The 15,296-nt window shown below is 39.4% G+C and overlaps 1 protein-coding gene across 2 annotated transcripts in view; it reads left to right on the top strand.

Annotated features, from left to right (window-relative positions):
• Positions 1-15,296, top strand: part of KIF13B (kinesin family member 13B) — a 197,596-nt gene that overhangs the window by 75,425 nt on the left and 106,875 nt on the right. For both annotated transcript variants that reach the window (XM_007962061.3, XM_007962060.3), the window contains exons 6-10: positions 1,277-1,457; positions 6,006-6,093; positions 7,888-8,022; positions 10,553-10,665; positions 11,915-12,026. In XM_007962061.3, coding sequence (XP_007960252.3) covers positions 1,277-1,457; positions 6,006-6,093; positions 7,888-8,022; positions 10,553-10,665; positions 11,915-12,026 — 629 coding nt within the window. The remainder of the gene's footprint in view (positions 1-1,276; positions 1,458-6,005; positions 6,094-7,887; positions 8,023-10,552; positions 10,666-11,914; positions 12,027-15,296) is intronic.

The raw sequence follows: 15,296 nt of genomic DNA, 5'->3' as shown, positions 1-15,296 counted from the left end.
ACAATAAAATGTTGCGTGACAAAAGCAGCAACTTGTAGGTTAAAAGCATGTTTGCAAAAACATTGGTACTAAAAACGGAATTATACTTAAGTGTCGGTAGTTGCTTGTTTTTGGACAGTAGGACTATGGTAATTTAAGTTTTTTCTTTCTATTTTCCTATGTTTTCTAAATTTTATTTAATATATATTTCTTTTACAAAGGAGAAAATGCATTTTTTTTCCCCTGAGACGGAGTCTCGCTCTGTTGCCCAGGCTGGAGTGCATTGGCACAATCTCTGCTCATTGCAGCCTCTGCCTCCTAGGTTCAAGTGATTCTCCTGCCTCAGCCTCCTGAGTAGCTGGGATTACAGGTGCCTGCCATTGTGGCTGGTTAATTTTTTTGGTATTTTTAGTAGAGATGGAGTTTCACCATGTTGGCCAGGCTGGTCTCAAACTCCTGACCTCAGGTGATCCCCCCATCTTGGCCTCCCAAAAGTGCTGTGATTACAGGCGTGAGCCACCACGCCCAGCCGAGAAAATAATTTTACATAAGAAAAAATAAGATTATTCTTTAGTTTCCATACTAGAGTGAAAGGGTAGTGAGTTACTTTGCTCTGGGGTCTGCAGGGAGAACCTATTTTTTTTGTGCTGTGATCACTGGTTGGGAGCAGGCACAATAGTATTAATTATATGGCTCTTCCAGCTTATTCAGAAAACTTTTAGACCTCACTATTTCTCAGTTGTTTTAGGTATCTTCTAAAAGTGTGAGGATGATTAAAGAAGTTTCTTTTTCTTTTTCTTTTCTTTTGGAGATGAAGTCTCACTCTATAGCCCAAGCAGAACTGTCGTGGCGCGATCTTGGCTCACTGCAACCTCCGCCTCCCGGGTTCAAACAATTCTGCCTCAGCCTCCCGAGTAGCTGGGACTACAAGCACACGCCGCCACGCCAGGCTAATTTTTTTTTGTTTGTTTGTATTTTAGTAGAGATGGGGTTTCACCTTGTTGCCCAGGCTGGTCTTGAACTCCTGAGCTCAGGCAATCTGCCCGCCTCAGCCTCCCAAAGTGCTGGGATTACAGGCATGAGTCCCTGTGCCCAGCCTATTTTTCTTTCTAAAGGACATTTGCTTTTCACTTTCTCATGTGCAGTAAGAAAGCTTGTGTACTTATTATTCTCATATTTGGATATATTTTTCATTGCATTTTGCTAAGTGTTTATAATTTATTATGAGCAACAGAAAGAGGGTTATATATTTAACTTCTCAAAGAAACAATAGTAACTCTGATTTCCTTGTTTTTAGGATCTGGAAAATCTTACACCATGATGGGCACAGCTGACCAACCTGGATTAATCCCAAGACTTTGCAGTGGACTCTTTGAACGAACTCAGAAAGAGGAAAATGAAGAACAGAGTTTTAAAGTAGAAGTGTCCTACATGGAAATTTATAATGAAAAAGTTCGAGACCTCCTTGATCCCAAAGGGTAAACGAATTTGAGACTTTAGTGTTTCAGCATTGTGAACTGAAACAGACTTAAATTGGCTGAAGTACAAATCTTACTTTTTAACTTTTTAAGAGGATCTCACTCTGTCACATAGGCTTCAGTGCAGTGGCATGATCATAGCTTACTGCAGCCTTGAACTCCTGGGCTCAAGAGTTTTTTTTTTTTTTTTAATCAAGAAATTTCAGGTGGAATTCAGCTCTTTGCGGGCTGTGAGGTGAGGGAGAGGCATTATCAGAGTGATGAAACCTGGTCTTTAGGACAGTGAATTTTTAAAGATTCTCAGGAACAAAAAAAAAGTGCCCGTGATTGCATGGCACAGACTTGGAAAGAGAATTGGGTCAGAAGTCTTAGGAGGCCTTCACAGATGCTGGTTTGACTCTACAGCTGTAACTGAGTGAGGAAAGTGCGAGGTATCTAGAAATCTATTCATTCCACAGAGAGTTCTTTGAGTTCAGATTTTAAGGAAGCGTGACAGTGGAGAGAGATGGAGATAATGACCACAGCCTGTGGCTTGTTGATGTAAAAACAATATTAGGAAGGTCAAAGAGCCAAATAAGCTGAGGCCTACAGAAAGTTTGGAGGACAACAGGAGGACATTTAGTTTTGCCGGATGAGGAAGATGATCAAGGAAAAGAGAATCTTAGAGGCAGTGAATCTTAGTGACTCTCAGTCAAGAGCAAACAGAACCCTCAGCTCTTCTCTGTTGTTAGTTTTCCTTGACCAAGATGATAATCTTCAGGGTTCTCTCAGGGAGATTGAATTGATGCTCAGTGCTTCTATACAAACTTAACAAACATTTATTGAGTGATCATTGTATGCCAGGCACTATGCAAGAGCTCACAATGTGGACAGAATGAGAGTTTTGTAAACAAATAATTAAAATACAAGGCAGTCTGCTTTTAACTTGTGAAAGAGGCTCCTACAAATTAGGGAGCAAAGAGACAATGACTGATCTTGCCCTGAGGAGAAGGGAAGATTCCACAGAGTGTACTTGCTTGATAACTTTTGTGCTGAGTGGGAAGTTTGTTCACTGGGAAGTTGGGTAAGAACTACTCAGGCGTAGGGAACAGCCTCTGCCATACCTTGAAGGTGTAAAGTAATCATTAAATGTAAATCTCCTTTGGAGAATGATCCAGCAGTTCAGTGTGGTCAGAGAGTAGGATGCACAGAAGTCAACATGGAACGAAAGGAGGCCAAGGTTGAGCTTGAGCCCAGGAGTTTGAGGCTTCAGTGAGCCAAGATCGTGCCACTGCACCCCAGCCTAGGTGACAGGATGAGAGATTCATCCTGTCTCAAAAGAAATTAAAAGTAAAAACTGTTCCAAAACAAAGAGGCCAGAGAGTACCTTATGGCCCAGGTACCCACATCCTACTTAATATTATACCCCTGTGTATATATATATTTTGTTCTGCTTTGAATACTTTCTCTTGGACTTTGACCTCTGCAAAGATCATCACTTTTCTGAGATCCAGCCCAGACTTACTCCTTCCAGAAATTCTTAGCTGACTGACTTCATACCTGTTTGTTCTTCTGCTTAATCCAGGGTGCTTGTATGGCATCTTTTCAACTTATCTGCACATGTACAGTCTTTAGTATTTTCTCCTGTGTTTGTCTTGGGTATAGTAATTAACAGCTTACTTACAGTAATTAATTAACAGTGAATTCCGAAGAGATTCGAATTTGCGTAGCTCCAGATCTAGGTCCTCTGCTTGTTACCTATTGAGCATGTTTCTTACGCTTTCTAGGCCTAACTTGTGGGCCTAGAGGGAACTTGAAGAGGGAAATGATAGGATACAATTATCTCAGAGGGCTGTTGTGACGATAGATTGGGATGATACACCTGAGGTCTTAGAACATTTGCTGGCATACAGTAAGTACTCAATAAGTGGTAGCTGCTGCTGTTATCTCCCCAGTGAAAATTTCTTGGAAATTTTTTTTTTTTAGTTTCTGAAGATTCAAAGTAAATGGATTAACATCTCTAAAGGTGAATTTTGGTCAAAGACCATTTGAGAAAACTTCATTTTTTATTCACGTACTAATTATATTCAGCATCTAGTATGTAGTAATGTAATTATGTTGTTTTACTCAGGAGATAATAGAGGATACATTAAGAAAAAAGGAAACATGAAAGGAAAAAAGTGAATAATAGAATATATCCTGAGGTGAGAAGTAAATCAAATACTCTATATCTACTTTATCCAGTTACATGGTAATAAGTGACATTTTTTTTGTGGTTGATCCTAGGGTACTATAGATTTTAGATTTAAGAGTCATTTCCTTATCCGCTGATTTTACTGTTTATATGAAGGGTTATTCTAGAACTATCCTTTTCTTGCTTTCTTTATTATGAGTATTAGTGATTGAATGCGGTTCAGCTTCCGTGCTAGTCATTCACTGTATGTGTTCAACATTTCTTCCCTTCCTCTCCTGCCTTCTTAGTTACTAGCACTCCCTCTCCAAATGATGGAAGCTAACATTTGAAGTCCTCTCTGTCACCTTAATCTCTCTCATCTTCACTTTGTTAGTGAAGTCTGTTCATTCATCTAGTGATTCTTATGTGACAGGATTTGTGCTAGGAACTGCAGACTCCCAAAGTAATTAGACATGATTCTTGCTATTCTAGAGCCCAAAGTTTATTATAATACAAATGGATAAAAGTAGATTAATTCCTGCCTAAGGTGAGGATAAGGAGAGCTGACTAAGAGGTAGTCAAGAGCAGATTATAAAGGAGCATACGTATCAAGCTGAGGAGTGTGCACCTCTCTTCATAGGCATCAAAGACCCACCAAAAAACTTGAAACATTGGTTGGGCATGGTGGCTCATGCCTGTAATCCCAGCACTTTGGGAGGCCGAGGCAGGCGGATCACTTGGGGTCAGGAGTTCGAGACCAGCCTGGCCAACATGATGAAACCCTGTGTCTACTAAAAATACAGAAATGAGCTGGGTGTGGTGATGTGCACCTGTAATCCCAGTTATTCAGGAGGCTGAGGCAGGAGAACTGCTTGAACCCGGGAGATGGAGGTTGCAGTGAGCTGAAATCCTGGCACTGCGCTCCAGCCTGGGTGATAGAGCAAGACTCCATTTGAAAACAAAAACAGAAACAAAAAAACTTTAAGTATTATAATTTATTACTTTTTTAAAAAAGATTTTGTGTAGTTCAAAAATGGACACACATTCGTGGTATAAAATAAGGAAAAAAATATAAAATGAAAATCACCAGTAACCTCATCATTAACACTCTTTTTTATAATTTAATTTTTAATTGACAAATGAGAATTGTATATGTTTATGGAGTACAGTGTGTTTTGATCATGTATATATTGTGGAATGATTATATCAAGCTAATTGACATATCCGTCACCTCACCCACTTACCATTTTTTTTTGTGGTGCAAACATTTAAAATCTACTCTCAGCAATTTTGAAACACACACTATGTTACTGACTTAGTCACCATGCTGTGCAATAGATCTCAAGAACTTACTCCTCCTAACGGAAACTTTGTACCCTTTGACTAACACCTCAACAAATATTCTTTTTTTTTTTTTTGAGACGGAGTCTAGTTCTGTTGCCCAGGTTGGAGTGCAGTGGCGCGATCTCAGCTCACTGCAAGCTCCACCTCCCAGGTTCACACCATTCTCCTGGCTCAGCCTCCCGAGTAGCTGGGACTACAGGCGCCCACCACCGCACCCGGCTAATTTTTTGTATTTTTAGTAGAGACGGGGTTTCACTGTGATCTCAATCTCCTGACCTTGTGATCCGCCCGCCTCAGCCTTCCAAAGTGCTGGTATTACAGGCGTGAGCCACCGCACCCGGCAACAAATATTCTTAATATTTTTGGTTTATATTATTAACTATGCTATCTGTGCTCTACAGTTTTCTCAGATGTCCTTTACTGGGTTTATTAGTTCCTTGTTTGCTAAGAGGGTTTTTTTTAAAAAAAAACACTTACGAATATTTAATTTTAATTTTATTGAATCTTTTTTCATGTATTTATTGAAATGATCATACTTCCTTCCTCTGCCCCCTTAGGCTGTCAATGTGATTAAAGTGCGAGTATCTTTTTTCCAGTGGTCGATAGCCTAGAAGCCCTGAGATAAGCCCAATTTTGTATTTTGAAATCATTAGATTCAGTTTATTGTCTTTTGTTTGTCTTTCTTCATGACAGACTGGTCTGTAGTTTTCCTTTCTTGCACAGTTAACATTTACTGAGTTTCTGCTGTTTGTACCACATTCTGTGTAAGACAAATAGATTGTTCATATTTATTTGACTCTGCATTCTTTGTAGTAGCAAATAGACATCCCACAATGTACCCTTTGAGTGATGTGATATTTAATCACATTATGAAGTTTTCTTCACAGTGAAGATTTTAAAGTTTGGTTTAAATTCTTCTGGGATCAAGTCGGTTGGTTTTATTTATTTGGGGTCTTTCTTGAATTCATTGTATATTTTTATGGAGCAGAGCTGAGTCCTTTTAAAAAATAGGTTATTGTTAAAAAAATCATTTCTTTGTTTTTCATGAACAGAAGCCGTCAGACGTTGAAAGTCAGAGAGCATAGTGTGTTGGGACCTTATGTCGACGGACTTTCTAAACTGGCTGTCACAAGCTACAAGGTAACAACATCCTGTATGTGAACTACTTAAATTTAGTGTAGTAGGGTGGGCTCTCTTTCTTGGCTTACTTTGTTGTTTTTTAAAATTGCATATATAATAGCATCACTTAATCCCTTTTTACAAAAATCCTAAAAATGAGGTAGTTGATCAGAGACCAGTGAATAAATATAGACTAAATAGGATGAGGCTTTTAAATGAAAAGTTATCAGACTTAGTGAATCTACAGTGGGTTTGAATCAATCTAGAAAATTGCGAATTTTATCTTTTGTTGTTGTTTTCCCATTCTGGGGCCCACTTATACTTCCTTTTGCAGTTAATGTTTTTAAGGCTTTTTATGTATTGTGTTGAATTTTTTCTTAAACATTATTCTTTTAATAGAAAATTGTGATTTTCAGTTTTTGGTGATGTGTGTCAGTTAGGATTGTGTTCAGTTGCACATAACATTAAAAAAATGTAACAGTTCTTTGAAACATGGATTATTACCTGTTTTGTCCATTATATATTCTCAGTGTTTGAAAAGTACCTGCCCTATGGTAGGTGCTTTCAGTATACATTTGAAAGTATGAATGAATGAATGATGATTGAAACAAGACTTTTAATGGAAAAGAAATATGGAGGTAGACTCTCCAGGGCCAGTATAGTGGCCCCAAATGTGTTATTAGGGACCTAGATTCCTTCCAGTGGTCAACATAGAGCGGTGTGGTAATGTCCTTATTCCCATAGTTCAAGATGGCTCTTAGAACCAACACGTGATAGCATGTCTACTCGCTGAAGGAGAATTCCCAGATGGCCTATTTTAATTTTAAATCTCATTCACTAAAATGTCATGTGGCCAGAGTGAGCTGCAAGGGCATCTGGGAAATGTAGTCTCTTAGCTTGGCCATATGTGCCAAGTGGAAGATTGGGCTGTCTTACTGGAACGAAGTGAAGACTGGGTAATGGGAAGCATCTAGTCAACTTTCACACATACCATTTTTCTCACTCCTCATTAAGATCCTTGTAAGGCAGATGGGTATCATAGCTCTGCATTGCTATTAATGCAATTAAAATCCAGGTTGGCTAACTGTTTTAGAGCTTATAACATTAAAAAAAAAAAAAAGAAAATCCCTTGACCTTCCTATTGTATTTTGTTGTTTCTCTTTTTTAGTAGTAGTAGCAACCAAATGGTAAATCAATGCAGAAAATTAGTCTCTTGACGTTCTAATTTTTAAAAACAGGTCTGCCAAGTTAATGGGTGCAGCACACCAACATGGCACATATATACATATGTAACAAACTGGCATGTTCTGCACATGTACCCTAGAAATTAAAGTATAATAAAAATAAAATAAAAAACAGATCTGCTAAGATAGTGGTAGTCGGTGATATGCCTGGATGAAAGGAGAAATAACACAAATTATTTATTTGTGCTGCTTATTTGTATAATCTGATTTGTTTTAACAATAAATTTGTATTGCTTTCTGTATTAAGGAAACTAAGTTTTTTCAAATTTCTGTATTAGATGATGGTTGGCATGGCATACTTACTCATCTTGTGTGACCAAAGGTGTAGCTTCTGAACTTTGAGTCAAAGCTGCCACCTCTGTACCTTTGGCAAATGGTCTACTTTAAGTTTTCAGAGATAGTATTGGCTATTGTACTCCATGGGGCTCAATGTTCATTGAGAAACAAGAATGTTAACTCCAAATGTTGTTGACTAAGTAGCAAAACTTGTAATGCATTTTGTAGTGTAGCAGGGTTTTAGTGTGTATTACACAAGTAAAGAAATGTGGGTCTATGATTTGTTTCCTCTTAGGATATCGAGTCGTTGATGTCTGAGGGTAACAAATCTCGCACAGTTGCTGCAACCAACATGAACGAGGAGAGTAGCCGATCCCATGCAGTTTTCAAAATCACCCTCACACATACTCTCTACGATGTGAAGTCTGGGGTAGGTGTTCAGATGCATGACCTGTTTTTATAATTCTAAAGTGGATTGTGGTTTTATTTTTTTCCTCTACAGGTGTTAGATGAATTAAAGTCCTGGCTAGACTTGTGTATCAATGAGGACTCTGGACAAGAAACAGAAGCCACTCTAGGTCAATAGAAAGGGATGTCATGTAGGGAAGCAGGTGATTCCAGGGTTGTTGGGACATCTGAGGAGGACCAGGTTCTAGACTGCCTCTTGAGGAATAACTTTCTGAACAGCACACATCTGGCCACCGGGGTGGTGCCACCTCTGAGGACACCTCTAGAACACTGAGTTCCAGGCATACCCATAGCTGTGATCCAGGAAGCAGGAATAGAGAAGTTGCTTCTGTCCATGCTGCCACCTCATAGCATCCTGGAACCTGGAGAATGTGCTGGCATTTCCCTAGTCCCGCTGCCAGCAGGAAGAGCCAGAAAGTGGCAGCAGGTGGCCTATGCTCTACTTCTGCTTTTCAGCCTCTAGCAGGTGTATCCTGAGCCTGGGCTACCGGGGAGTCTGAGAAATGTGGGTTTAAGCTTTCCACCCACTCCCACTAAAGGAAGGTGGAGCCGAAGTTAAGTGGACCGATGGCCCACTGTTTGCCCCAGCAGTTTTTGAGTTTTAAACTGTGATGGCTAACTGCATAAGCCAATGGTAATGCTCTCGCTTTCCCAGGCACTGTGTCTCACACCTGTAATCCCAGCACTTTGGGAGACCAAGGCCAGAGGATTGCTTGAGCCCAGGAGCTGGAGAACAGCCGGATAACATAATAAGACTCCATTTCTACAGAATATTTGAAAATTAGCAAGGTATGGGTGGTTCATGCCCATAGACCTAGTGACTAGGGAGGCTGAGGTGGGAGGATGAGTTGAGCCCAGGAGCTTGAGACTGCAGTGAGCTATGATTGCCCCACTGCACTGGGCAACAGAGCAAGACCCTGTCTCAAAAAAACAAAACAAAACAAAACTTCTAGCTGATTTAGCAGAGGTTCTTTTGCAGTGTTGCCTTCTGTGAAACACTATTAGAAGGAATAAATGACACTGGGGAAATTGTACTATAAAATCACTTGCTTTTGTGGAATAACTTTTTGAGTGTTTGGTTTTGAATCTTGTGAAGAGTAAACCCAGTCAGAGATACATGTGCTTCTGCTGCGTTGCAGACTTGTCTGTTGCCTAGTATATTTGCGTCTTCCCTCTTTTAATGTGAATTTTACATATTTTATTATGATGCCTACCCCCTAGTGTGTCCATTTCAAATACCAGAAGGTAAAATAATCACCCTGGCAAAGTGCTATACTTTGGCAGGATTTTCATCTGCTGAAAGCATATTTTTCTCCTTTTACCATCACAGCAAGATTAGTGTAACAACAAAAAGTTCTTTGTTTCTTATTTCCTTTTCAGCATAAAACAAAAAACATACTGAAGACTTTTTTTTTTTTTTTAAACTAAAAGTGCTTTTGATTTGGGACGCTGAATATCCTTTTGTTAACAGCGTGTTTATTTATGGAAATGTCTATTTTAAAGGAAGACTTTAAAAATGATTCAGTCTATAGATTTTGGTATTGGTTTCCTACATTTCTTGTATTGCTATTGAAGTACAAAGTATGTTACGTGTATGTGCTTGATAAGAAGACACTTTTGATAAAGATATCTTTGTATCTGTATGTATATAATATCCTAACTAGAAAAAGATATAAATCTAACACCCGACATGAAATGGAATTATATATGAATAAGATATAAATGTTACAAAATGTTTTGAGATGTTGAGGGATTCTTCTATTGTATAAAGGTCAGTTTATATTTTTTATGTCAGAATTGCAAGTGTTTTGTCTCAGGATTATTGATAAATATCCATGAAATTTTAAACACAGTTTCCAATAATAGTAAAATTTAACTCTTAGAAGTACTTTTGTATACTGCTCTGGAAATTTCGTCGGGCACCCTTCAAAATGGCTCATTTTGGAGGCACTGTTTTTCTGAGATAATTAGCTTTCATCCTGGCTGGATTAGTAGTTAGATAAATTTTCTGTGTCTCCATCATTAGATTGTACAGTTTTCTTACAGTGTGTTATAGCAGCACAAAATAATTTTGAAGTAACGGTAAATACTTTTAATAAAGGGTTTAGATCATAAATTCATTTAGTTGTGACAGAACTGCTTTTTGTATTGTTTTTTAAGAGACAGGGTCTCACTCTGTCGCTCAGGTTGGAATGCAGAGGTGCAGTCATAGTTCACTGTGGCATGGAACTTCTGGGTTCAAGTGATCTCCCACCTCAGTTTCCCAAGTAGCTGGGACTATAGGCACGCACCACCATGGCCAGCTATTTTTTTTTTTTTTTTTAAATTTTTTGTGGAGACAGGATTTTGCTGTGTTGCCCAGGCTGTTCTTGAAATCCTGGGCTCAGGTGATCCCCGTTCCTTGTCCTCCCAAAGTGCTGGGATTACTGGCATGAACCACCACAACTGGCCTTGTGTTCCTGTTTATTAGCATTGATTGATTTCCTTTGTAGACATCTGGAGAGAAAGTCGGCAAACTGAGCCTGGTGGATTTAGCTGGCAGTGAACGAGCAACGAAGACAGGTGCTGCAGGGGACAGGCTGAAGGAAGGGAGCAACATTAACAAGTAAGTGCTCTCAAGCTTATTTGTATTGCTTTATTGATTTAATAGCCAATGAGGGAACATCTGTGGTTATTAAAATAATAAGGTGATTTGGAATTTTTTTCTGGTATTTTCAATGGCCCTGGGCGCATTTGAGGTTTTGTTGAGATGCCTGATGGGGCGAAAGAGCACAGCCTCAGGTCAGGGTTTCTCAGCAGTGGCTCTGTTGCTGTTTTGGGTCAGGTAATTCTTTTCATGGGAAGGGTGATCCTGTGCTTTGTAGAGTGTCTAGCTGCATCCCTGGCTTCTCCCCACTAGATGGCGATAGTAGCTGCCACCTCTTCCCCCACCCCTAGGTGTGTCAACCCAAGCTCACTTTCAATATCCATGGCTGTTCCTTGTGGGGACACAGTCACCCTCCAGTTGAGAACCACTGGTTTAGCTATAGAGAAGATCAAAGATAACTGGTCTCTCAGAGTGGAGCTGTTGAAACTTGACCTGTGTGTTGCTCTTTGGACAAACACGTACTAACCACATTGAGCTTTTCCTTTACTAGACACTGTCGTGCTTGTCTAAGTCCAAGAAGCTAAGACTTTACCAAGTAATATTTTGTTCACCAGTTCCTTCATGTGGGCTCATTTTAGGTTTTGTTGAGATGCCGTTGGGGCCGAAGAGCACAGACTCAGTCAGGTCAGGGTTTCTCAGCAGTGGCCCTATTGCTGTTTTGGGTCAGGTAATTCTTTTCATAGAAGGGGTGATCCTGTGCTACGAATAATACGAAGTAATATTTTGTTTACCAGTTCCTTCATATGGGCTTCAAATTTTCTCCCTCAAGCCGAATCGTTAGCTCATTATGGGTAGGAAACTTTTCTGTCCTTGTGGCTCCCAGAAGGACACATAGGAGTCATAAACCCAATGGAGATGATAGAACACCATCACCTAGATGCTATCCTATTATTGAATCTCATATATACAATTTTTGCTTTGTACTATGGTTTAATTACTGTGTTTCTGGCTTTCTTAGAGATACGTGGTTTTGGTATTATATTGACCTGAAGATTTATAGCTCACATTTTTATGTACTACAAAATACTGGGCTAAGCATTTTTATTGCTTATAGTAGTATTGGGGAAAATAGCTATTTCGAGTTGTGTGCTTTTGAACTGAGCAGCAAAATGCTGACAGGGTGCTGCTCACATGCAGGTACAAGGGCATCTTGGTGTTCAATCTTTGTGCTAAAATGTGACATTTGATATATTGTTGTACCATGCAGGTCCCTCACAACCCTCGGTCTGGTTATCTCAGCTCTTGCAGATCAGAGTGCTGGCAAAAATAAGAATAAATTTGTTCCATATCGTGACTCAGTTCTCACTTGGCTGCTCAAAGTAAGTTTGTTTTTTTTCTTCATGGCAAACTTTTGGTGGTTAGCAAGAAGGAAGGAAAAAAGAGTAGACTGTTAATCCCTTCCAGGTATCATTTCCTCCATCGGTGTGCAAATGTATAATTATTAGGCTCTTATGGTAATGACATTTTTGATGGAATAAACATAGGTTTTTTTTCCCTAGCAATTCACATTCCAGCTTACTAGAACCTGGATGAGGTTGCTGGATGCGCACGAAATCACATGATTGCTTCTGGAGATTTGGGGGAGTAGAGAAAGGGCCTTCTGCTAATCTGACCGCTGTGTGAGTCATGGAGGAGGAGCCTCCGCTGCCCCCACACTCAAGTGGGCCACCCTGGCCTACCACAGACTCCTTTTCTTGGGCTAACATTTTGGAGCTTGTTTTCTGTTTAACTTCAGGGCATTCAGACCTTGGTTTCTGTTTAGCTTTACTCATGATGGCTTTAATTTGCTTTTGGCTTCTTAAAGGTGTTGTTAAAGGCTGCAGAGTAGGGCACACAGTCATTCACTAATTGATTCTGTATGAACAAGAGCAATGGAAGTGAGAAGAAAGTCAATGTGCAGTGGTAGGAGGAGAACGTAGCCTCCATTTTAAAACAGAGGAAAACAGAGGGCACTTCTTGCCCTCTGTGGCTCACGAGGGAGATAAGATGTGCACACACAATATTAGAACCTGAATTTGTGATAGATCATGACAGAGATGGTGATAACATGTAATAGGAATTTGGTGAAAAAAGAGAGACTTATTTCCAGCTTCCTCCAGCCCTCCAGAGCCCCTTTAGTCTTCATAAGGTGGTGTGGTGAGTTGGATATTGGACTGGGAATTAGAGGATATAAGTTGCAGTGACGATTTAACCCATTTATAGGGGTGTCACCTGACTAAATCCTTTAATACTTTTTTTTTTCTATTTTTAAAATGGAGAAATAATTTTATGTGCCCTGTTTAATTTTGTGATGCTCTATTTTCTTATTGATCAAGAATTTGTTGAACACCTGGCATGCATTGCATTGGGGGTTGAAAGTACTAAGATGAGTTCAACACGGGCCGCCCCAGTAGCTTAGTAGAGGACATAGTTACTGATTTAGTCCATAGCATGTTTAGAAAACAGCCTTTGTGAAATGAATTAGGGGTTTCTCCTGGTTTCTACCTCCTCTCAAGATTTACTAGTGTTCAACTTTTTAATTCAAAACTCCGCACACTGTTTGAGTATGTTTTGTTAAAATAAAACATTCTTTATGTAAATGTCAGTGTGTTCTTTCTTAAATGTAATGCTAAAAGTCAATAAATTGGCCACAGTAGAAAATCAGGTCCATTACTTCCTTTGGCCAAAATGCAGTACTGTTAGAAATTTAAACAAAAGTGTAAACAAATTTTGATAATTAAAACCACTTGTAAAGGTTTGTCATGCAACCTCACAAACATCAGATAGTAAGAGATAATTTTTAGGAACAAAATTAAAACACCTTGGCCTGCCGTAAAGACAATTCTAACCTTTAGTCTTTTAAAGTAGTAAATTATTATTCAGATTTTGTTATTTGAATCACTGATGTCAGCCTATATAACTAAACACCTCAGTGCTTTTAACCTAAAAAAAAATTTACTTTTCCTTCCTGTCTCAAACAGCATAAGCACTTCTACTTCTGTAAGACTAACAGAAATGTTTTGTAGTTTTTTTCTGTAGAATAATTAGAAAAACAAGCAAACTGCAAAATTCAAGACTTTGGAGGATGAATATAATTATTCTTTTTCATAAAAGCCATTAAATTAGTGAATAAACTTGCAGTTATATAGGATACTAAGTCTGGATATATAATGGGCAGTATAAGGACTATAGTTAATAACATTGTATCGTATACAAAAAAAAAATTTTGCTGTATTTTAGGTGTGCTTCTCACAAAAGGTAACCGTGTAAGGTGATGCATGTATTCATTTGTAGTAATCAATGATATTAGTATGTTTACATATATCAAACATGCTTTACACCTTAAACATATGTATTAAAAATTTTTTTTTAATTGTTTCATTACCAAAGGAACTTTTTTTTTTTTTTTTTTTTTTTTTTTTTTTTGAGACAGAGCCTTGCTCTATTACCCAGGCTGAAGTGTAGTGGTGCAATCTCAGCCCACTGCAACCTCCACCTCCTGGTTCAAGTGATTCTTCTGCTTCAGCCTCCCGAGTAGGATTACAAGTGTGCACTGCCACACCTGGCTAATTTTTTTACTTTTAGTAGAGACAGGGTTTTGCCATGTTGACCAGGCTGGTCTTGAACTCCTGATCTCAAGTGATCCATGCACCTCAGCCTCCCAAAGTGCTGGGATTACAGGCATGAGCCACCGCAACTGGTCAGGAATTTTTTTTTAAATATATAAGAAGTCTTTTTTTTTTTTTTGAGACAGGGGGTCTCTGTTGTCCAGGCTGGAGTGCAGTTGTGCAGTCATAACTCACTACAGTCTAGAACTCCTGGACTCAAGTGATCCTACCACATCAGCCTCCTTGAGTAGTTGGGACTACAGGTATGCACCATGATATGTAGCCTTTTTTTTTTTTTTTTTAAATTTTTAGTAGAGATGAGGTCTCACTATGTTGCCCAGGCTGGTCTTGAACTCCTGGCCTTAAGCATCCTCCTGCCTTGGCCTCCCAAACTGCCAGGATTACAGTTGTGAGTCACCATGCCTGTCCTGTAGAAGAAATCTTGATAAGATGCTTCCTCAAACTTTCCACAGAAACATTTCCTGATCATACATTGTCCTTGTTTCAGTGTTGCTACTTGAGTCCGTTTAAAACAACAAGTATCTTTTGTTGGTCCGACATGGAGGCTAACGCCTGTAATCTCAACACTTTGGGAGGCCGAGGCGGGAGGATCAGCTGAGGTCAGGAGTTTGAGACCAGCCTGACCAACATGGTGAAACCCTGCCTGTACTAAAAATACAAAAATTGGCTGGGTGTGGTGGTGCGTGCCTGTAATGCCAGCTACTTGGGAGACTGAGGCAGGAGAATCGCTTGAACCCAAGAGGAGGAGGTTGCAGTGAGCCGATAACATGCCACTGCACTCCAGCCTGGTGACAGAGTGGGACTCCCTCTCAAAAAAAAAAAAAAAAAAAAAAAAAAGCACCAGAAAACAAGAACTATCTTTTGTTAATCGACACAGTGAAAATGGCATGGGTAATCACTGGGTGGCTTCAGTGGGCTGGAGGCCAGGAGCACCTGTTGCAGGAGTGTCTGGTGCCATACCAAGGGCTTCATGGACATCAT

Source organism: Chlorocebus sabaeus, chromosome 8, assembly GCF_047675955.1.
Source record: "Chlorocebus sabaeus isolate Y175 chromosome 8, mChlSab1.0.hap1, whole genome shotgun sequence".
In the NCBI taxonomy this organism is placed as follows: Eukaryota; Metazoa; Chordata; class Mammalia; order Primates; family Cercopithecidae; genus Chlorocebus; species Chlorocebus sabaeus.
The sequence above is the reverse complement of the archived record's forward strand: the minus strand, read 5'-3'. Positions and strand labels throughout refer to the sequence as shown.